The sequence below is a fragment of the Carassius carassius genome, chromosome 3, assembly GCF_963082965.1.
Source record: "Carassius carassius chromosome 3, fCarCar2.1, whole genome shotgun sequence".
NCBI lineage: Eukaryota > Metazoa > Chordata > Actinopteri > Cypriniformes > Cyprinidae > Carassius > Carassius carassius.
Window position 1 is genome coordinate 11,049,509 of NC_081757.1, and position 24,580 is coordinate 11,074,088.

At 37.1% G+C, this 24,580-nt stretch overlaps 2 protein-coding genes across 2 annotated transcripts in view; both read left to right on the forward strand.

Moving 5' to 3' along the window:
* The first annotated feature begins 3,546 nt into the window (after window positions 1-3,546).
* hmgb3a (high mobility group box 3a) lies at window positions 3,547-7,729 on the forward strand. Its single transcript, XM_059528832.1, has 5 exons — window positions 3,547-3,665; window positions 5,483-5,675; window positions 5,790-5,929; window positions 6,292-6,466; window positions 6,561-7,729. Exons 2-5 carry the CDS (start codon window positions 5,526-5,528, stop codon window positions 6,732-6,734), a joined length of 639 nt encoding a protein of 212 aa, XP_059384815.1. The 5' UTR covers window positions 3,547-3,665; window positions 5,483-5,525; the 3' UTR covers window positions 6,735-7,729.
* Window positions 7,730-8,997: 1,268 nt separating this feature from the next.
* The window catches only part of LOC132119089 (arrestin red cell-like), a 39,131-nt gene continuing 23,548 nt past the window's right edge, over window positions 8,998-24,580 (forward strand). The window contains exon 1 of the mRNA XM_059528839.1: window positions 8,998-9,227. Coding sequence (XP_059384822.1) covers window positions 9,205-9,227 — 23 coding nt within the window. The 5' untranslated portion in view covers window positions 8,998-9,204. The remainder of the gene's footprint in view (window positions 9,228-24,580) is intronic.

Here is a 24,580-nt window from a genome sequence, read left to right on the forward strand (position 1 = left end):
TTAGGATATTAAGTAAAGATCATGTTCCATGAAGATATTTTGTAAATTTCCTACCATAAATAACATATCAAAACGTAATTTTTGATTAGTAATATCCATTGCTAAGAACTTCATTTGGACAACTTTTAAGGCGATTAGATATTTTTGCACCCTCAGATTCCAGTATAAAGTATAAATCTCAGTAATAATAAAAATAAATGACCCTTATGATTTTCCATGTGTTCTTGTTTTAAGTTAGCTTTTTAACACTATCAATTCCGGTTTTGTCTTGAATTTCTTTTTTTTTAAACATGTTTTTGATTAAATTGATTAAACTGAAATTAGGTCTTGTGGTTAACAGAACCTCAATATATTTTCATGTTTTACAAGTTCACCCTTACATCTAATCTGATAGCAAATAGTAAGTATATTTTGGCACACTGGGAGGGCTCCGAGCCCGGAATATAGCCCGACCCCAGAGAACTCCCCAATTCCTGATATGGGATGAAAATAAATTAGGAGTGAGAAGTTGAAGGAGAGATGCCCGAAAAGTGTCATAGGACAGAGGCAGGTAGTTAGGATGCTTAGCTAAATGAGTTACATCTGTGCCGAATTGGTTGATTATTTGACCGTGCTCCTTAGGAACCTTGTTAGTAAACATAATTTAATTCTATAACATAAAATACATTAGTAAAAGGCCCATTTGAAAAAGCTTTTTGCTAACAAGTGGTCAATGAGACTTGGGCATGGGAAGTTGTGCGTGAGAAGTCATGTCCTAATGGTTAAAGATTTGGATTCATAACCCAAAGGTTTGAGTCTTGTACTAGGAGGGATTGTAGGTGGGGGGAGTGAATGTTCAACCACAATTTTACATACCACTTCCCTTCCCGTCCCCTGTAGGAAATACAAAAAGTACTTTTTTATATTTATTTCATATTAAGTTTTTGTTGTATATACTTTTTTATTTTAAAAAATTCATTAGTTTCTATGGCATTCAATACTATTTGCTAAAATGTTTTGGATTTCCTTTTTTCAATATTTTTTTTTTTGTAGAGTACCATTTATCAGTGTCTTCACAAATGCACACAATCACTACACTAAACTGATGGCACAGACATTGATTAACCGAATTCTTTTCTAAACAAACATTTGCATAGATGGGTGAACACAATCACCTTATTTTGTAAATGTGACAAATTTGTCATAAAAATTTGCCATTTCCTACAGTGGTTAATGAACCGGAAGTCTCGCACATTCACAGTTGTCAGTGTGCCACTTCGACTTGGAGTGCGAACACAAAAAACTGCCTTCCAACATGCAAGTGTGAATTTGAATTTTAATATTCAGATGTAACTACAAAATTATATTTTTAGCAACAAACACTCAATATGGGTTCAATATTGTGCACAGAGGGATAAAAAGTACCCCATGTGTACAATGCTGCATTTTTAATGTTGTGGGCCTATATTTCTGCTGGAGGTCCTGGACATCTTGTTTAGATACATGGCATCTTTAATTCTATCAAATACCAACAGATAAAAAAAATCAATACGTGACTGACTCTGTTAGAAATCTTATAATGGGTCATGTTTGGATCTTCCAACTGGACAATAATCCAAAAACAAACCATTAAAAACAATACAAAAATGGGTCACTGGGCAGGAAACCAAGCTTCTGCTATGGCCATTCCAGTTCCTAGACCTGCACCGTAAGGAGTCTGGTGAACTGAAGAGAAGCACCATCATGGAGCTGGGAATCGGAAGGATCTGGAATGATTCTGGATGAAGGATCTCTTGTCAGGTGCTCTGTAACCTCATCCGGCATTACAGGAGAAAACTCAGAGCTGTTATTATGCTAAATGGAGGTTTCAAAAAGTATTGAATAAAAGATACTGTTAACTTTGTCCAATGCTGTTAGAGAAAAACATGTATGTCATAATGATATTTCATTATGACATAAATGAGATTAGTGGGGCAGCTGTAGCCTAATGGTTAGAGAGCTGGACTAGTTACCAGAAGGTCGCCGGTTTGAGTCTCGTTGCTGGCAGGAGTTGTAGGTGGGAGGGAGTGAATGAACAGTGCTCTCTTCCACCCTCAATACCCATAGTTGAAGAGCCCTTGAGCAAGGCACTGAACCCCCAGTTGCTCCCCGGGCACTGGATCTATAGCTGCCCACTGCTCTGGGTGTGTGTTCACTTCTCACTGCTGTGTGTGTGCACTTGGATGGGTTAAATGCAGAGCACCAGTTCTGAGTTACCATACTTGGCAAATGTCACGACTTTCCCTTCCCCCCATTTTAAATTCTTATTCTCCAATGAAAGGTTAGAGTTTTGTGTGTTTTTTTTTATAAAAGATCCAAAATTATTATTAATAATAATAATGCAGATTCTGACCACGTGTGTTCATCTGATCATGACATGCGCAATTTATCTTATTCTAGAAAAGCTGCTCACCCAGTGCACCCAAAGCTGCAGCTCACATTATGAATGTACAAAATAGTAAAATACAAAAAATAAATAGAAAATAGTATTTTGTATTTTAAATACATGCTTCTGAAATACTGCATATGACAGTGTAAAACATTGAGAAAATTATATACAAAGGAACATGAAACAAGTCAAAATATTTTTGTGTGTGTGTGTGTCCCGATTTAAATTGAACACCAAATTTTGCTGGTCTTGCTCTTTTCAGGTTCAACACTGAAGACATCTATCATAGTAATAGTATAATATAAAACAAAATTGGACTTTTATCTGCTACATCCTATAAAATATCAGTTAAGAAAGTAAGTACATATGGACCTTGCGGTATATCATAACAGGGCAAGCTGCTTCTCGCTTGTGCATCTGCAAATGCTTTGCAGTCTTTTTTTATGTGGTGGTAAATATGATTTCAAGCGCCACACTGGAAACGTCTCACAGCGTACAGTTTAAATGCACACAAAACATTAAACCATTGTTATAATACCATCTTTCAGGTGCCTTCAGCTAAGTGTCCCGACACCTGAAAAATTGAACAGTACGTGAATGTGTGAAATAACCTTCATAGCACCTAATAGTGCTGTACACATGATTATATCAGCCTTGATACTGTCTACCAGTTGCAGTGTATTTTTGTTTTTGCATTGTTGTCTTTTTTCTCTCAATTATGATTAATCATATAATTATGAAGTACTTTTTTATTATTATAGTGACAGTCTTTGGCAGTCTTTTGATCTTGTAGTAAGCCTCCAATAATCCATCCTTTGTATTTTGATGGATATCATTACTACGGTAGATGTTAAAGCGAAGAAGCACGAAAAATAAAATACAACAACAAAAGAATGTACAATAATGGGAACCTGGTGTTTATTTCTTAGCAGGTTTGCCAAGCATCCTCTAAATCCAAGCTGACAAAGTGTCGTCCATATCTTAACATGAAAAGGTCCAAAACTGAAGCCCTGAAGAATTTTCTGGGCAAGTTCTCTAAGCATCCTCAGAAGTTAAGAGGCTGGGCATTACATACGAAAACTCACACCAGGACCAATCTGGAAGAAGCGAGAGGAATGGAGGTTGTTTTGAATCGGCGAGACTGCCTGGCCAATCAGACCGGTCTCGTGTTGAGCTAGCGCGAGGCTGAGCGCATGGGCTTTAAAGCGGAGAGAGAAGGGAAGACAGTGGCGAGATTTCAATCAACTCAACAACACAGGTACGGAAAACCGTCTTATATTTAACACAACAAATTCCATTCATTTTTAGCTACAATATTTAATTTTATACACATTTACTTTTTTTTTTAAATTAAATGTGAAACTAACATTTATTTCCCTAAAACAGAATAAATGTTATTATTATTTTTTTTTTTTCATATCTGAAGGTCAAGTTATGTATATTATTGGCGTTTTGTCTTTCTGAGATATATTGCCTATTTTTCATAAATCACAGAAATGTGAACGAAATCAAACTATTTTTATAGAGGTCAAACGCATTTTTCTGATTTGCTGTTATCAGCACTTACTATGTTTTCCTTCCCTTTAACTGCAAGATTAAAAGTTATTGAACTGATTCTTATCACTAACTGTATTCTTTACGCGCATCGCTGCTGAATATGGCTCGCTATGTCCTGTCTATGAACCACCCTGCCTTCTTCTATACAGACCGATTTCGATTACATCTTTACGTAATGAAATTTTTTTGTCTACAAGATCATTCGCTTATGCAATATTTTTGTACTCTCTATCTTATTATGTGAAATATGGATGTGTATACGCGTTAGAAACATGTTATCGCATTTTTCCTTTTCCATCTTAAACAAGCGCGCTTGCCGTGTATTAAAATGGCTGGCGATTGAGACCATTGACGAGCAGCTATTCCTTCATGCAGCAAGGACGGGAAAATTTCAGACAGAAAACCTACATTTTAGATGCAAAACTGCCCTTTCCTTTCGTTTTCGCTCTGGATTGTCTATCTTTAAGTCTTTAGATTAAAATAAAGACAGTGCACAACGATTTTTCATGTTTTCCAGCTTGACAGTTGCGCTGAATATACTCGCATAGGCAATGGCTGGCTCTAGTCTTTGTTAAGGCAGCACTGCGCCAAGCGACAGCTAGGGCTCAACTTAGAAAAACAGTTCAAAACGCTAAAATATGGTCTGAAAGCCTTTTACAGTCATTTTAAACTAAAAGTACAACATTTATTTTAGTTGATAAATATGTTTTTCTTTTAATTAGAAACCTTGGGTCGTTGGAATCGTCTTTTAAACCCGAGGGGGTGTGTATTGCTTTGTTGCACGGTCAACCCATCTGTTTGCTCGCTCTGCATAGAAGCCATTTTAATGAATGAAGAACAGCAGCGCGAGGCAGAGCTTATACCAGTTACTAGGCTATATATAACAGCCCCTATATGCTTGTAAACAGGCAGAATGCTGTAATGCGTACTTATAACCCAAGAACAGCGATTGAGCTCAAAATTAAATATTAATAAGGTGAAAAAGATTTGAAAAATAAAGAATAGTTTCTGTCATGAGGATGCATTCATGTGAAGGATGTTGAATAATTCTAGCAGATGGCCTTTCTGGTTTTAGTTTTATAGGCTGCCACCAGTGTCTTCACATGTGTGCTGCTGTATGACCTATAATACTGTGTATGGAGGTAATTTGTGTCGGTGCAATAGAGTAGTCCAAACTTTTTCTAATAATAACAAATAATAAAATCTGTATTGTTAATTGCTATAGCACATTGTATTTTCCAAAAATAGCTGTGAACACCAAATCAGTCTCATTAATAATCAGTTCACATCCCCCATGCAAGAAGGACGGGTCTGGAATTCCCTTTGTGTATCATCTTAGTCTAATAAGCCCTGCACCCCACTGATGTAAGAAATGTTGTACTATTTAAAAAAATTAAAAAAATACAATGGGTCACTGTGTGTTTTAATCTGTTTCTGAAAGCCACACCTTACCAAAAATGTATTATTATTATTATTATTTTCTGTTGTTTTATGCTCTTTTTTTCCCTATCATTTTAGATAAAAATTCAAAAGAGAAGACTTTATTGGACAACTCACAAATATGGCAAAAGGAGACCCAAGAAAGCCCAAGGGCAAGATGTCTTCTTATGCCTACTTCGTTCAGACATGCAGGGAGGAACACAAGAAGAAAAGCCCCGAGATTCCTGTCAGCTTTTCCGAATTCTCCAAAAGATGCTCTGCGAGATGGAAGGTGAGATTTGAACTGAAATGTTCTGATATTATTTGACTCAAATGATTGAAACAGAGCAATGCAGAAGTACTTTCATATTCTCAGTGGAAAACGCTATTGATTTGTTTTGCTTAGGCGATGTCCGTTAAAGAGAAATCCAGGTTTGATGACATGGCCAAACAAGATAAGGTGCGTTATGATCAAGAGATGATGCACTACATGCCCGAAGGCAAGAGAGGCAAGAAGAAGGATCCCAACGCACCCAAGAGACCACCGTGAGTAGTAGACCTGACACACATTACCTCAATTACTAAAACTGTCTATATGCAGTTATTATGAAGGACATGTTGTTAATTTGATGCATGCAGAAAGGGTTTTTATCGCTATCCTGCCTTATATTATAATATTCCAGCATTTTAATGATTTATGTACTGTACAAGGTTCTGAATGACAGTTTTATATAAATATATATATATATATATATATATATATATATATATATATATATATATATATATATATATATAAACTATTAATGTAGTTTAAAATATTCACTACATACCACGTTATTGCTTATAAGCATTATCCTACAAATCCTGATGAATAAATAAATTTTGTCACCTTTTTTGATCAACAGCTCTGGATTTTTCCTGTTCTGCTCGGAACATCGTCCACAAATCAAGGCTCAGTATCCCAGCTTGGGTATCGGAGATGTGGCCAAAAAACTCGGCGAGATGTGGAACAGCCTCACAGATGGCACCAAACAGCCCTATCTGATAAAGGCCAACAAGCTGAAGGACAAGTATCAAAAGGCATGTCTTGATCTAGATGCTTCAGTAGTCCACCATGTAACATTTCACGATTGCAGTGTTTTACAATATAACGACGTTTCAACTCTTTGCGCAGGATGTTGCGGATTACAAGACGAAGGGCAAGGCTGGGGGTGTGTCCATGGGTATGGGAATGATGGGGAATTGTATGGCTCCAAAACCCATGATGAAGAGCAATATGGATGATGAGGATGATGATGAGGAGGAAGACGAAGAAGAGGACGATGATGAATATGATGACGATGAATAGACTGTCGTTTTTGTGTACTTGATCAGTTATGATTATAATAACTATTTCTCCCCCATTGAAGTACAGTAGATACGGAATACACTGGTGGTCTTACATAGCCCCATTGTTGTTTTAATAGAGGTGGAGTGTTTTGTGTGCTGTTGGTAAGAGACTCAGTATCACAGTTTCTTACTTCCAGCTTTGTGTGCGTGTGAGCGCATGTGCACATGTCAAGATCTCACTTCCACCATGGTAGCCCAGTGTCTTCCTAGCCCATCTTTGTATCCTTTTACCAGTTGTATAACAAAAGGCCTTTAAACTTGTAATACCCTTCCTGTATATGTAAATCCCTGACCTATATATATTTTTTGTTGGTTTGTTTAAGAGGCTCCTGAGTGTGTAGCTCTGTATTTGGTTGACATTGAGTAGATATTGTTTATGATTGTAGTATGTTGCATGTGGAAAGGTGTTATAGTTTGGAACTGTGCACCGATATCGGACATTTCATGCTGAATCATTAGCTTCCTCTTCCTTGTCCAATTTAGGAAAAAAAATCAGTGCAGAAGAGCAGTTGCCACCAGCACGTCAGTTAGTCCTGTTGCAGGGGTGTGCACTATATGTTGTTTACTATACTACATGATATATTGGCACATCCATGATCAATGTAGGAAAGATATTTGTATTATCTTTCCTTTATATTAACTGTTGTGTGATCTAGGAATGCACTATAGAAATGCTGATTTGTGTTAAATGCTGGCATAAATCTGGCATAAAAAATAATAAAGTTAGCTTTGAGAAAAAAGAAAAAAAAAAGCCCTGATAATATCTAAACATAAAATGTCAATACTGGCCAATATCGATACGGTCACTGATGTATTGTGCATCCCTAGTTTAATACTTATTTTTTTGTTGAATATAAAGTAAGGAAACGATGCAGATGATAAATCTGCACTTATCTGTATCTATGATTTTCATTTTATATGTTTGAGGTTTGCAATTAAATTGAAACATTTTTATTTGTGGTGAGTGTGTCTGTATGTGTAGACCAAGACCAGAGAGAGAAACCGGCATGAATGGACCTTCATGAAAATATCTAGCATATTGTAAGCACAATATGTATTGAAAAACATACAAATAAAAAGGTGTTGGAATGTTTTCAGCCACCTTCAGATTTAGCTACTTAACTGAAGTGTTTAAAATGTTTTAGAGTTACATTGATAGGAGTGGCTATTGCACCTAGTGATACAAACAGAAAATCATTTGAAGCTTATATATATATATACTTCTTTCTTCAACATCAACAATAGTTCCAAACAACAACAGTAGCCTAGATGTATCATGGTTCACAAATGTACTGTACTATACTTAGACAAAGCACTCAGAAGTCCAGTTTGGGGCAACCAGACACTGTGTAATGAAGTCCTTGTGGTCCTCTATGGTCTTTAAATCATCAATGGTTAGTCCATGGATCCCTGATTTTCAATTTGATCTCAAACTAAAAGTTCTTCATTGTAGGAACTCTTAAAGGAATCTTCTGGATTGTTTTCTAAATATATATATATATATATATATATATATATATATATATATATATATATATATATGTAAGCGTATGGTTATACAACAACTCGTAATCCACAACAGTTGTGTTAAGAAATATATTTGACAGGAATATTCATCTGGTGACATTTATTTGCTTGTAATTTAAATTTTCGTCGCTAGATGGCGCAAGGCTCTATTTTATTGCATACGATTGCATGAGTTCGTGGTTGGGTTACATAATGCCATCATGGGAATTCTTTCGATAATGACATTAGTGACATGCTAAAATTAAATGGGAGTCATATGCAGTCATAAATGAACTCTATATTAGTTTGTCGTGGAGAAAATTAACTGTAGTTTAACAAATGCAGTTTAGCAGTCCTTCGCAGTCTGTTGCTTTCCTGTTTAATATCATTCGCCTAATCATTTTGACATTTTAATGAAACCCATACAGAGATAACATTCCAACGTTTGGCATTTAGATGAAAATGCAACAGTCTCCCAAACTCTGTAAATTTATTTTAACACATTTCACAGTTTCTCCGTAAAACGTTGAACAGGTTCTCGGAAACGCCGTAAGATTGTGCGTAAATATGTAAAAGTTTTTCCTCACTTGTACTAAGCAGCACATTTCTGATTGGTAGTCCCTAGGGCAAAGTGGGAGGATTTGATGACCCACGGGATGACGTCAGAGATTTCTCCACATTCGATTGGCTCCTCACGATGCCCATCAATCTCTGAGGCCAAAGCCCAGTTGCTTGCTGTCTGAAGCGGCAGCGAGCGGAGTGGGGAGAGAGTCTTCCGTCTCTGGGCTGCGGAAACTACCCTGCGAAAGCCAGCGAGAGTGGCAGTGATTGAGGAAAAGAGGACCGCTTTACTCGAAGTCCCGGCTCGGTTAGAGATCCAATACACAGCATCTTCCCCTAACTGAAGGAAAAGACCTGCGGAGATGGGCGACAAGGCGGGGACCAGGTAAGAGTCAGTTTACAGCGCAGGTCCAATTCAGACTCTGACTTCTTATGTTGAAGTCACGATACCATAATCTCACAGCCAGCCTTATGATGAACATTTCCACCGAACCTCCGAGGCTGGAGCGATGGCGTGGGAAACCTACTAGTTTATCTGAGTGAGACACACGGTTTAATCTGCAGCCTACTAACGTTAACGTTACAGGATATGCTTCGGCACTCGAAGCGAACGATCATCTTAAAAACATGATCACACTGGACATCTTCTGTACTTCACCCAGGGTGGGGTGACTGACCAGCACGCCACAGCTCTGCTCTGTTCTTGTACAGCCTTGCAGTTGAAATCTCTTCGGAGTATGCGTAGGAGTGCAGCATTCAGTTGCTTTAACGACTCGTCTTATCAACTGCGATCTGATGTTATCTTGCAGTTTGAGGACCCAAGTTGTGACTGATGTTTTTTTGCATCGCTCGCTGCGGCTAGTCATATTTATTATCTGCACGCTCTTACTACGACATGTTATTTTAATGCTGCATGATTGAAAATGAGCAGACAGTTGATTATTTTCCGTCCCGCTGCCAGAAACCGAAAAGTCTGTCGCACCCAGTGCGAGAAATTCCTGCTCATCACTACGAGTTCACTTCCTCAACTTTCAGAAAAGGCTTCGACGTTTCCTTTTTCAGAAAAGCGGTGGGGTTTGATGTGCCTAAAATCTCATTTTAACACCTCTCTGTGCCTGTCTGTGCAATTTTAGGCCCTATAGTCGCAGTGTAAGATAGATTGTCGAGTCGTGGGCGACCATGTACGTGCGCTGAGTTTGATGAGTAACCCAGCAATCCTCTCAGTTGTGCTTCAGTTCTGTTTACATGTCACGGCTCACACCATCATGAGAGGAAACCTATGGTTTGGAGCCTACATTTTGGGCTGTAACAGGGTTGCATGCTTGATTTGACGTTTGACACAGTTAGGACTTGCACAATACATGCAAGAGGCCGTTTTCATATTCACATGTCGTGTTAGTTTTCTTAACCACACACACACACACATATATATATAAGCATATCCTGTAATACATACATATATGTATATATATATATATATATATATATATATATATATATATATGAAAATGTTTTAAAAGTTTGCATGATACAAACTGTACAAAACATTCAGTACATCAAGGTTTTATGGCCCATATGCGATATAGTGATGATACGGAGCTCACGTTCAAAGGAGGAAATATACCTTAATTTTAAGAGGCCCAAACATAGCAAAAATATGTAATTTGGTGCAGATGTTATATGATCAAAAAGTAAGATGAAATTTTGATAGGTTGTAACATTTAACCGTATAACAGAATACCTGCAAAATTGCATATTAATATCAGATGTCACTCTATATCTTCTAATAATGTGTCTTACTAAGATGATATTTAAATGTTTTATAATCAAAGATCTAATTTTAATTGTGGGTGGCAAAGCACACAATGCACAATACAATGACGATTGAGCAAATGTTTTGTAAATAAATGTTTTTTCTTAAAATAAATAAATAAAGTATTGTTACTTAAACCCTGTTCATCCTGAAATATCACTAACAACTTCTTGCATTGCTTTATAAATATAATAAAAAATTCACAGCAAAAAGCATGTGTACCTCGACCTGCAGGTGGACATTTTTTTGAAATATACTGAAAGGCTTATAAGTAGTAAAAAGTATGATCAATCCGATGGCAGAAGGCATTGTGTGCAACAGGGTTTTCAGCAAAGTTCTGATGTTTACAAATTATGGCATTAAAATATTATACAGGAGGCTTTATAGGGTTAAAGGGACAGTTAATGTTCAACCCTTAGCCTATGTTCTACCAAACCTGTATAACTTACTTTCCTCAGTGAAACACAAAAGCGACGAAAGCCTTATTCACTTCCATTGAATGGAGAAAAGATTTTTAGAAGTTTCTAGCATTTTGCCAAATGTCTCCTTTATGTTCCACGGATGAAAGTAGGTCATAGGGGAACGACATGAGGATGAGGAAATGATAAAAAAAAAATAATGAAAGAAAAAATCAATTTTTGGGAGAAATATACCTTTAACCTTCATATTTCTCTACTTAAGGCTTCATTTTTTCCACTGAAATGCAAACTTTTGATTTGAAAAGAGAGCAGTGATTGTTACATGGTTATTGTATTGTAATAAGATTAAATAGCATGGCTTTTGTATGTGGTGAACAATTGTTCATCAGCCCACTAAAGAGCAAGCCATGCACAGCAAACTTAGCTCGTATTGATTGACACACATTCATAGCGCTGCAAAGCTGTGAAAGAGGCGTTTTATGTGGGTGTCATAGGCCCTTCTGTGCATTCAAATTAGCCTTGGGTAAATTAAAGCTTGCTATCACTCCATAATTTTTTTAATTTTTTTTATCATACTTATTTATAAACATATTTTGCCACCAAAGACCTCAACAGTATACCCTTGCTTGTTGTAGTTTTTGCTAGGCAAATTTAGTTTCATGCCCTCTTGTGCTTCACTCACTGGAGGGGTTGTGGGGGTGTTGGTGGATCTTGCAGGCTTAGACTACGTTTACATGACAACGATGTAGTCAAAAACAGAAAGGTTTTTCCCTTGCGCTTTTAAAAACTTTCACACATACACGACAATGTATTCAAAATGATTCGCATTTACTCATATCCGCAAAAACGCTGTATTGCATATGCCAGGCCAGTAGTTGGCGCTGTCACCTTGTTAGTAATCAGTACCTGTAAGGAAGTGATGATAATATTGTATATGATGCATCTCCACTGTTGGTTGTAATATTGGTAAAGCAAATCCCCACTTTGCTGAAGAAGATTTAGCTAACTCTTAAACCACAAACAACAGTACCATGTACTGTTTATTGTTCGCGTTTGCCTTTAAAATCGACACATACTGTGCATGTCTACATACCTAACACGTACTACACCGGAGCATGACATCACCTGTTTTCAAAGATTCCCGTATTGGGTGTTTACATGGAAACGACAACGGTGGCATTTTCAAAAACTTGCACTTTGAAACCTGTTTTCAGTAATATGCGTTTTCGGTCCCCAAAACGCCATTGTTGTTTAAACGAACAGGCAAAACGCATTAAAGTTTGCTGTTTTTAGCAAAATATTGTGGTCTTATTAAATGAAAAATGGGTTGATGCTTTCTTAATCCAGTATAAATTCATTTTCTAGTTCTGTCTGATGTTTACACATTGTTCCAGTTAATTTTTTAGTATGCTTGTATTATTAACATCAAGTTAAAATCAAGTCACATCAAAGTTTAGTTTTAAGCATTTTGCATTGCTTCAAAAACTTACATTGTTTTAACACTGTTTTGCATAACTTTAATTCATTACCATGAACTATTGTTAGGCCATTATTATTATTAATAGTTACCTTCCCATTGACTCATTAGTCATCAGATCTTCTGTACGCACAATAAATATATCGATGTGACAGGCGCGGCGGTGCAGCTTTCATTTACTCACTAAAAACAGCTTACTCACGGATCATTTCATGTTTCAAGTTAGTTTATTTCCATTCATGAACAGAAGTGATGTCCAAGTTGTTTACTTCGTACTTAGCTAGTCATTTTCACCAGTTTGACCTATACAAATGATCTCGGACTGTTTGCGAACATGAGAGACGGGCATCAGCGCATTGACAAGATAATGAACCAGTCACTGTGAAGTAGACATTGCCATCTCTCACATGACTTTTCATTAAGAACACCATGTGTTTAAGGGAGGCAGACAAGAGTAAATAACAGAAATGTATTAAAAGGAGCCATGTTTAGGAAGAAAGAACGTCTAGATGGACAACATGGAAAGATTTAGGAGAGAAAAGCAGAAGGACTGTGCTTACCTAATTTCCAGCTCATGCAGCTGCTTTATACGCAAGTGTATGTTTATGTTTGCTTTTCAGTCCAATACCAATTCACAAGAGATGTGAGTTCAAAGAGTCATGAGTTTTTCAAGGGAATTTGGGAGTGACTCCTCAGGTCACTCCAAGTTTGGTAATCACAGGGAATCACTGTGGTAAGACCAAAACAGGAAAAGTGGATGGAAACATTGTTTAAATACTGAGCAAAATGTCATGTTGCTCCATACCATTGTTTTTGTATTTGCGCCATGTTTGCGCAATATCCTGAAGCTTAGTTCAACATTGATTGGGGATTTACTGGAGGCTGGTTAGTATGTACAGTATTCCCCATACTCCAGCTTGTGACATCTGCATGCTCAAACCTGTACTCCCTTCATGCTGTCCTCATTTTGTTGTGGGATTGATTGGTGTGGTCCATTAAATCACATCTGCATCCGTACATGAGCGTGATGAATTGTTTTGAGCGTGTTTTCACCTGTTCTCTTGTTGTAATTTTACTCTTATGCCACCATCTAATGCTTTGCCCTGTTAATCTCAACTTTTCGCCTTTTTGCTCTCTTTCATCAGTGATTGAAAACGTTGCAGGTCCACTAATTTCACAAGGAGTCAGTTTTAATGCATAGAAACTGAATATTTTATTTTGTGAAATTACAGCAATATATAGTTCACCAAAAAAAAAGTCAGTAGTTCCAAACCTGTAAGACTTTTCGTCCTTCTGTGAAATGAAAACGAATATATTTTGAATGCTTTTGCCCATACAATAATCCAAAACGACATTATGAGCCCCGCTGACTTTCATTTTTTTGGACAAAAACACTTTTCAGATTCAGATTAATTTTGTGTTCTGCAGAAGAAAGGAGGTCATACGGGTTTGGAACGACATGAGGATAAATAATGTTAGATAATTCATTTTTAGGTGAACTAACCCTCAAGCTTCATTGACCTAGATGGAAAGGGTGTTGTCAATAATGGCACACAACACAGTGTGTCACAGTGTTGCTGTTGCCACCCAGGTTCCATGTACGTGTGTGTTCATCTCTCACACACACATACACGCATCTAATTCATCAGCTGATGGTTCCATTATCTAATTTTAAGCTGAAAGGGCAATTCACTGGAGACTATTTAGACACTTGTCTGCACTGATGGATTAAGTCTCTGCATTTAACAGGCACCCGGTTCCTCTAATATAGTCTAGTTTTTAGACTGAGTTAACCTCTCTCATGGGATTGTGTCCCAGATGAATGATGTTCCGCTCCACTGGTTTCGTTTTCATAGATCTTGTGGGTTTATGCGTGCTGAATAAGGCCCCACTTGCAAAAACTAAAGTTTACGCTACATTTTAACATTTGATGATGAAAATGAGTGGCACTTGCATGCCTGAAACGTGCCACCTTGATGCTACGTTGTTTTGGGTGTTTTCCATGAAGCTTTTAGAAGAAAAAGCCATGAATATTTAGTTTCCAGTGTCTGTGCTATTTCTTTCCAGGCATTATAAGCGATTAAAAATCTCTTTGTACTTGGCGTACATGTAAAAACCAAAGTACTTAAATCTATAGAATTACTATTATTTTTTTGTCTTGCCAGTTCTGAACTTGCAGAACTTACTTATATTTTATACTTTTACTTAAGCTGTACGGCTTATTATGTTGTTATCCAGGTGGTTTCCAATGATTAGGGGTTTGAACGAGGTATGAGCAGTACTAATATTGTTTCATGTCTTAGCAAGCACATATAATTATATAAACAGTCTGACTTTCTCTAAGAATAATTAAGTTGCAGTTATTGTCAGGAGTATTGTCCTGTGCATATAAGATATTGTGAATCAGTTCACACTGTCCCCTAGGCACCGCTTATGGAAAGCTGGAATTCAGAAGAATTGGCCAGTTTGAGTTCCCAATGGAAAGTGGTCTAGAAAAATAACATTTACACAAACACCAACTCAGCAATGGAAAAATAATAAAATGGAGAAGTGTTCTCAGCTGGGTTCCTTTTTTCCATTATATTGCCGTTTTAATTAGCAAATTTCTTGTCCTTGACCTCTGTATCTTTTTTTTTTAAATAACTTAAAAGTTGAAAAATAAGAGGGGAGAGCTCTTTAAAATAGGGAGTAATTGCGGGCGCTAGTGCACACTTGCTCTGTGACATCACGCGGTGTCTGAGTGGTTAGCCTAGGGTCCTGGAAATTGTCCGCGTGTGTAAACGGCTGACAGGTGATTATAACCAGACATCCTCGGTGCTTCCCTTGGCTCCATCCTAAGACAACAGTGAGATTGATTAAGTCTCTTTCTCTCACGTTTACTATCTCCATCCATTACTGTGTCTGTTTTTCTCACTGCTGTCTCTTCCTGCTGGATCCTTTCCCATGTTTTGATCTTTTTGCATTTCGGACATTTGCATGGTCTATTACTTTGTTTAAATTTCTTGTTTTTACTGCACACATGACACCAAATGTGAGTGTCGTGTAGGAGAATTAGTTTGCTGTATGACTCATGATTTTATTAAAGCTTTGATGTTAGTAAATTATTATTTTCACTTGTTTTAACGTTTAGGTCACTTGTCCCAAAACTTTTTTATCGATAGAAACTCAATACAGAAAAGTTATTATCATCTTTAGGAATATGAAGTGGGCTATATAGGGAATTGGATAGCATTACTTTTACCGCATTTGGAAAACCTAATTATATATATATATATATATATAAGATATTAGTATGATTACTAATGAATTCTGATGATAATAGTGAAATAATAATATGCATTATTGTTAATAATAAAAATAACAACAAAATTATTGTCACTGTTAATATCAATAATAATAATAATAATAGTAATAATAATAAAATGTATGCGATCTGGATTTCTCTCCTAATTTCATCACTTTGATGCAGCATTGAAAGGTTACGGAGCCCTCAAACCATTTTAATTTAATTTTATTTGCCTGAAGGAAGACTCTGGAGAAATGCTGACATCCTGTTACATTAACTTTGTATTTACAGCTTTACTAATTTGAATATAATGAACCTGGAGAACAGTGTGTAAGTAGAAAGAACTAGAACACAGACAAATGGGATTTAAGATGGTCTTAAAGGGATACTTCACCAAAAAATAAATATTCTGTTATAATTTACAAACCTTAATTTCACTCCAAACCTGCAGGACTTTCTTCAGCAGAACACAAATATGTTTAGTAGGATATTTCTAATCATATGATTTTGGTTTATATTAACGTATATCTTTTTATGTTCTGCAAAAGAATGCCATACAAGTTTGTAATGACGGAAGTTTGAGAATATGGTGACAGAATTTACATGTGATAATGTGTTTATATGTAAATGTTTATGCTGCCTCTGTGCCTTTTTAAAAAAACAGGCAACTTCATCCAGTTAACTATTGTTTATTTATTTTTCGTGATTGTCTGAGATTCATGAGTCCTGAGTTCATATTTGTGTTTATGTAAACCATCTGTACAGCCCAACCCAATGCTGTGATGAGCCGTGTCCGCTCTTCTAACCCTCAAAAAACCCTTATTTGTCTAGATCCAGAAACCCTGCTCCATATTAATTGCTGGCCATGTTTTGACTTAGACACAAGATCTGTTTGAAACACTTTAGTATATCTAGTATAGCACTTTCCTGTTACAACACATTCCACAAAATGTTACCACTGATTAATTAACTTCTCACTACTTCATTACATGATATTTGAGTAAACAAAACATAATATAATATAATATTGATGCATAACTCTGATAAATACATCCATCTGCAGTACTTCTTTAACCTCTTGCAGTTTCTAGGGCTGGTCCAAATACAATTTTTTGAGCTTCGAAGCTTCGGTAGTAATCCTCACCAAATATTTGAAGCTTCGGAGGGAGGGTCTGAACATATTCTGCTCTCTAATAAAGGCAGGAATCTCTGTGTCCGTTTGCATTTTTATTATATTGAGAACCATTTCTCCAATCGATTTTTAAATGAACTTTAAATAAACTTATTAAAATTAACCAAATGTAATTTGCATACATATTTATTTCTGAAATGCTGGAAAGTATTTAAAAGAACAATACTTAATAACTGCTCCACCACAGCCACTGGAAGAAGAAAGAGAAGAAAGGCACATAAATGCAAAATGTGTTGCCGATTTTGTTTCTTGATTTTGTGTGTATGTGTGATATGACTAATAGTAGAAGTAGTCCTCACACAGACAGGGCAGTTGCTTTAATTCATGGGCCTGGGATGAAATTGTGGGATCAGAAGGCTTGGGACAACATTTCCTGCCAGCAGTGTGGCTTGCACTGGCTACTGGAATATATTTCCATAAACAAGGGCGTAAAATGTTTCTCATACCATATTTGTCTGCAAGTTTTTCAGTTTTTCTTGTCCTCTCTTGAGCTAGAAAAACATGCAAACACACACACAGAGTCAGCAGGCAACAGGAACACACGCAGAGCCCTGTTGTTCAGGAAGGCAGCGAATGCATGACCCGTGCCTTTCTCATCTATGCACTCATATTGCTTGCATGTGTCTTTATGTGCATGCATCTTTCTCAACACTTCTGCTGTTTCTTAATGAACTCTGATCATTTAGATTATTTCCCTGACGTATTCATGTCTGTACACGATGACAAAACTTGTGCCGTGGCACTCGCGTTACCCTGAGGTTGTTATTGAGTGTTGTGATCAACCAATATATCGCCAAGGCCGATATATCGACCGATATTTGGCAATTTTCAAATATCGGCATCGGCCAATAAGTTTTTCTGTTTTGCCGATGGGTTCATGGCGGGACGTTTATTTTAACGTCGCTGAGAACGGCAGCTTCTGAGCACACAGTGCTCACATTCTACTTCTTGTTCGCTGTCATTGGTAACAGTTCTGTCCACGGACTGAAGTCGCTTTAACAAAGGAATATAAAGGATATAAAGGAATATTTTTAAATAAAATAAATACAATTATATCGACTTTATATCGGCCACACTGCTTTTCAAAATATCTGCGTCGGCTGTCAAAAAAACAATATCGGTCGACCACTAATGTTTCTGAGAGGGAGACTTCAGGATGATACTGAAAGGACTTTATTATGTGGAATATGCTTAATTGTATTCTCATAACTCGTGACATTTTTGTTTTCCACTGGCGTTTATAAATCATTGGACTGGGCAGACAGAACTGAGGAAGCTGAGACCCGCCGGACATCAGCTTGCTGATTCAGTGTCACCTGTTCACATTGACGTGTACTAACTGAGGCTGTCTACTTCCTGTTAGTTTTTTTTGTTCTAATGGTGGAGGCAGATAAAATCACACATTCAAGAGGTCTAAAAATTAATTGAAAAGCATTATTGATTTTCCATTCAAGATCATTATGTAGCAAAAAATGTATTTTGCTTACATTACTCCTTAAATGACCTGTGCAGGTTTGGCACAAATATGAAAAGGAAAATAATTCTGTAGTCATAGATACTTTGTAGATTATTTGGTAATTGATAGTGGAACGTTTTTTTTATGTACTTTTCATATATTTGGAAAAGTCACTGTATCACATCAAGAAATGTGGCTGGACTTTTTCTGAGTTCATCCACTCTTGGCATGTGTGGCAAGCTCATCTTGCAGAAAGGCTTTCTGGCTAAAAGCTGGGTTGTAATCTTCTGCAAAGCCAAAGAAATGTCACAAAGTCCCGGAGTTATATAGAAGTAGTCCTAGAATATAAAGAAAAAAAATTCACTTTGAAGATCCATTTATAATGCTATCCTTGCATTGTCCTCTCCCAGCCCTAGGTGGATATTATACGAGCACAACAACAACAAAAATGATTTGATGCTAGTGATGTGAAGATTTTAACAGCAGAATGTGCAAGATAAAGGAAGTTCTTGCGTGTCTCTTTCTTTTTTTCCTCCCACTGAGCTGCTGCTTGAAAATGTGACTCTCCACAAATGTCTTTCTCGCAGCGAGGCCTCAGTCTGTCTATATGCTCTGTCTCTATTCTGATGCTTTTGCAGGATTGCTGCGCGTGTGTGTATGTCTTTGTGCAGCCCATAGCTCAAAACCTTGGTGCATTCTCACACCTTCACAATAAGAACAGGAAACGCACAGGCTGAAAGAAGGAAGTGTGACCACCACATGATTAGGCAAGGGTTCTGACCCCACTCCTCTCCTCCTTCCTCTCTCGCTCATGCGCTGTCTCTTTTTTCCTTTTGCCTTCCTTTTCAGACTTCATTTCTGTCAACACTTTTCTTTCCTAATGGTGTTTTTGTAGTTCTCTTCCTTCATATTTCAGATTCCTTTTCACTTTTTTGCTGTGCTGTTAGATATTCAGTCGTCCATTCATTGATATCATATATACTTCAATTAAATGTGAACTTTATAATACCTTTTTTTCATTAAAGCTATTTTAGAAAGGTTTAAAAAGTTCAAATTATTTCTACTTTATTTATCCCCATTATTTTATTTATTTACTTGCATATTTTTTTTCTGATGTGACGATGTATGATGTAATTTAATACATGGGTTTATTTATCTCTCATGTCCTGGCTAATTAAACTGCTTATGATTATTGTAGTTATATAGAGTTAGTGTGGAATGGGGTCGGGTTTCCTCGGGCTTGGGAGAGAGGAAAACGGGATCAGGATGTATGTAATGATTCTGCTGAAGTGCAGCAACCTTTCTTCCTCAAAGTGATTTGGGAATAGAACCGAGGGTGTTTATTAGCTGACATGTTACATTATCAGCTTTTTTAATCTTATATACTTCCCATACCCCTCCGTTTAGGGAAGCCCCGGTGTAGATCTTTCCAGGTTCACCCACTCTTGGCAATCTAACTTTGACCTCGCTGATATGAAACGTATTCCTTTAGTGTTAAGGATAGTTGACCAGACGAAAATTCCCAGGGCCAGTTAGCAGAGATGTGTTTGTTGGGTACGACTGTAAACCACATTGTGTGGAAGTGTGCTAGCAGAGTGGGTTATCCTTCACAAAGGTCATGGTGTGAGGCGTGAGAGAGAGCCATCTTAGCATTATGTGCCACATTGTTGCTTGCTAATTGCTGAAGTGCCACCATTTTATTAAGGTCCTGTCACTGTTGCTTCCTTCATATCTTTCTTTTTCACAGGAGCCTTCTTTTTTCAGACCTTCATTTCTTGTCTGAAGAGTCGACTCAGAAAATCAGAGAGGATAAAAGCTAGTGTCAAGTGAAATATCTTGTTAGTCTGTTTCTATTGTTTGTTTCTCAGTTTTTTCAGTTGCTTTTTTGTGGTGCCTGTAAAAATATCCTGAGAGATTTTAATTTTTTTTGATGCACCAGTATCTCACCCCTAACTCATTTTCAATCACTTCCTGAGCTTCTTTAATCTTTTGAGACGCCACAGATGGTGTAACTTTGGCAATAGAAACGGAGGAAATAGAGTTGCTCAACTGCTGAAGTGTGGTGAATAAAATTTAACATTGGTCTTGGGTTTTATGCAGTCACTCTTTGCATTTTAACTCAAGTAAGTAACTGGACTCCACTAAATGAAATGAAATGTAGTGAGGTCATGGCATGACAACAAAGTCAAAGTCAAAGTCACCTTTATTTATATAGCGCTTTAAACAAAATACATTGCGTCAAAGCAACTGAACAACATTCATTAGGAAAACAGTGTGTCAATAATGCAAAAATGATAGTTAAAGGCAGTTCATCATTGGATTCAGTGATGTCATCTCTGTTCAGTTAAATAGTGTCTGTGCATTTATTTGCAATCAAGTCAACGATATCGCTGTAGATGAAGTGTCCCCAACTAAGCAAGCCAGAGACGACAGCGGCAAGGAACCGAAACTCCATCGGTGACAGAATGGAGAAAAAAACCTTGGGAGAAACCAGGCTCAGTTGGGGGGCCAGTTCTCCTCTGACCAGACGAAACCAGTAGCTGCAGCAAAGTCAGATTGTGCAGAAGAATCATCTGTTTCCTGTGGTCTTGTCCTGGTGCTCCTTTGAGACAAGGTCTTTACAGGGGATCTGTATCTGGGGCTCTAGTTGTCCTGGTCTCCGCTGTCTTTAAGGGATGTAGAGGTCCTTTCTAGGTGCTGATCCAGCATCTGGTCTGGATACGTACTGGATCCGGGTGACTGCAGTGACCCTCTGATCTGGACACAGACTGGATCTGGTGGCCACGGTGACCTCGGAACAAGAGAGAAACAGACAAATATTAGCGTAGATGCCATTCTTCTAATGATGTAGCAAGTACATAGGGTGTTATGGGAAGTGTTTCCGGTTCCAGTTTACCTAATTAATGCAGCCTAAAAATCCTTTACAGATTTGGATAATAAAAGCATATTAGTATGTTATGTGTATGCCAGGTTAAAGAGATGGGTCTTTAATCTAGATTTAAACTGCAAGAGTGTGTCTGCCTCCCGAACAATGTTAGGTAGGTTATTCCAGAGTTTGGGCGCCAAATAGGAAAAGGATCTGCCGCCCGCAGTTGATTTTGATATTCTAGGTATTATCAAATTGCCTGAATTTTGAGAACGTAGCGGACGTAGAGGATTATAATGTAAAAGGAGCTCATTCAAATACTGAGGTGCTAAACCATTCAGGGCTTTATAAGTAATAAGCAATATTTTAAAATCTATGCGATGCTTGATGCGATGCTTACACAACAATGTAACATAATCTGGATTCTTTAAATAAAAGTTCTAAAGGACACCGTTTATGTGTAATGATATAAATGTCTTTGCTGTCGCTTCTGATCATGCATACTTGCAGAATAAAATCAAAACCTGCAGTGGCCAGTTTTCTGTGTGTGCTGTGCAGTCTGAAGTATGTACAGTAGTGTTACTCAGACTTTCAGACGATGCAGTACAATTTTAAAAGACTTTCACGTAGTGTTAGACCTGAAACAAATTATAATCAAGTACTGTATGCACAGTTATGTCTTTAATTATGAAATTAATGTCAAGCATTTTGGCCTTTTATAGTCTTCTCTAAACACTGTATTTTCACTTCTCACAGTAATTCTGACAAGTGCTGTTTTCTCGCCCCCTTCTTTTATTTTGGGTTTAAATGGATCCTCGACTACATATTTTGTTTACCATACTACATTCAGATTCTTAGTATTTCAGAGGAAACACGCAGGCACTTCTGCAATAATATTTTTAAATTACGTGGAATTAAAAGGTTACTTGCTACATGACTGTAAAGGCAATGTTTGCATATTTTCCATGTTTTATCAGTAGTTACAAATTGACTGTGGCTGCGCTTACACATTATTTTTAGTCAGTTAACCAAACCGATGTTCTGGCACAATTCAGTGATGTATTTACTCCAGTTTATGTTCACTATTTTAAATGTATGTCTTTAAATCTAGGTGCCAGGGAATGGTAATTATTAGAAAGATTAAAGAAACATATTGCATATTTTGCCCGTCAGTTTTCTAGTGTTATCGTTTACATAGTTTTTCTGTTTCCTGCAGCTTCATTTTTTGAGGGGTTCTTGGTTGATAAGAATGCTCTTTCAACTGGATGCTGGTTGATTTGCATTTATAATAAGAAGGTAATTTATGCAGTTTAGACTGTCAGTAGAAGAAGGTGGTTCGTTGATATTCTGTGAATTGCATGATTGAAAGATGCAGGATACAACCAAGAGATGTAGTTCTGTAGGCCGTTATATGTGTGTTTGCAAATAGCAGTCTGTTCCGCAGTTATCTGACATTGAAAAGGCAGTATATTATGAGCCATTTATAGTTTAATGGAAGTCTGTAACCAATCATTTATTTTATTAATAGCTTAGGCTATTCTCTATCACTGGCCTTGTGCTTGCACCAGTGTCGATCGTGATTCCATCAGAAAGCACTAAAGTCTCTTTTTCTTTCTCACTCTGTGTCTTCATTCCATTCTTCTGGGGTTTTTTGTTGTTGTTTTTTCACCTCCAGATGCTCCACATGGATGTTGGCTTTTTGGCTCCACAAGCACACTGCACACGCAGTCGGTGACGCATGATCCATTTCGGATCCCGAAAGCTGAAGTAGATCCTCTTCAGTCAGCATTTGCCAGTGTGCTGTGTGCTGTCAGCTTCTCTGGCACCCCGATTTCTCACTTCAGCACTTGTATGGCCCGATGGAGCTTCCATAATAACTTTGAGTAGCACCCGGGAGACGAAATGTTCAGAAAGCGTGTTTAAAAACACCCATAAGCTGATTTAGCCTAGCCATAAAGTGGATTATGAAAGCACATAAATAGACAAAAAAACTGGAAAAGAGAACACGATCGTGCAATTTAGCACTTGCTACTTTTGTCTCATTGCATTTTCAGTGTGTAGATTTGAGCCATTATGCCTTATAAATATGCTGAGCACAATTTATACAGTGCTCATGACCCCATACTTTGAAACCGTGTTGTTTCTGAGACCCGGACATTCCTGTCGAATTAGACTGTGTGGTTGTGACCCATATTAAAATACCAGTCTGATCTAAATGTCCTGGCGTTCCTTATACGAGTTAATCGCATATGTTAGTGTTAGTGTTTATTGGTGAGTGCTGGTCACTGCTTGTTGGAAAAACCCACAATCCTTGACCATGACGCACGCTGTAATCTGCTGAAACAATTGGCAGAATTCAGCAGGTGATTTGGTATTAAGTCTTGGGTTTAGCCTCTGGCTGTGCAGAAAATTGACAGAAATGTGGAGAAACGCACACTTATCTCAGATCTTGCCTTTGCGTAACAAAATGCTGTAAACTTATCCATAATCTTGTTCGTAAACGGCAACCAGCCCTGCAGTGTTTATAGCCTGTGGTATCCTGATTACACTGGACACTTCATTATTTACTAGCTTACAATTACAGGATTAGTCACCAAAGCAGACGCCGTTATGTAAGGTGAAGAGTCATTCTTTTTAATTACATTTTTAGTTCAATATTCCAGCTTAATATTGAGATGTAAACTATTATAGAGGACTCGGATTGCAACTTAAAAATAATAGGAAACAATTATCCGTTCATTCAAAATTGAAAATGTAAGTCACTTTTCTATTTGACAAACAAATACATATATATCCAAAGGGTTCTTTTAAATAATGTTGTTATTTGTTTATACTTCTATAACACATGACCTCACTGTGGTGCGAGTTTATTGACTCCTACATTTTTATTTTGAAAATATAGTATTTTACTATATTTTAAGTACTATATTTTAAGTCCAATTCTTGATATTAACAAACCATTAACTGCTGCGTTTGCCTCAATAACTCCTAATTTGCTGCTTATTAATAAGGTACTTGTTAAGTTTAGTTATTGGGTAGAATTAGGGATGAAGAATATGCTCATTCAAATATGTGCTTTATAAGCAATAATAAACAGCCAGTATGTTAATAAAAGGCATGCTAATAAGCAACTAGTTAATAATGAGAATTGGTCCCTAATGTACTAAAGTGTTATGTTAAATACTTTGGAACTAATACTAAATAAATAAATAAACTGAATCACATTGCA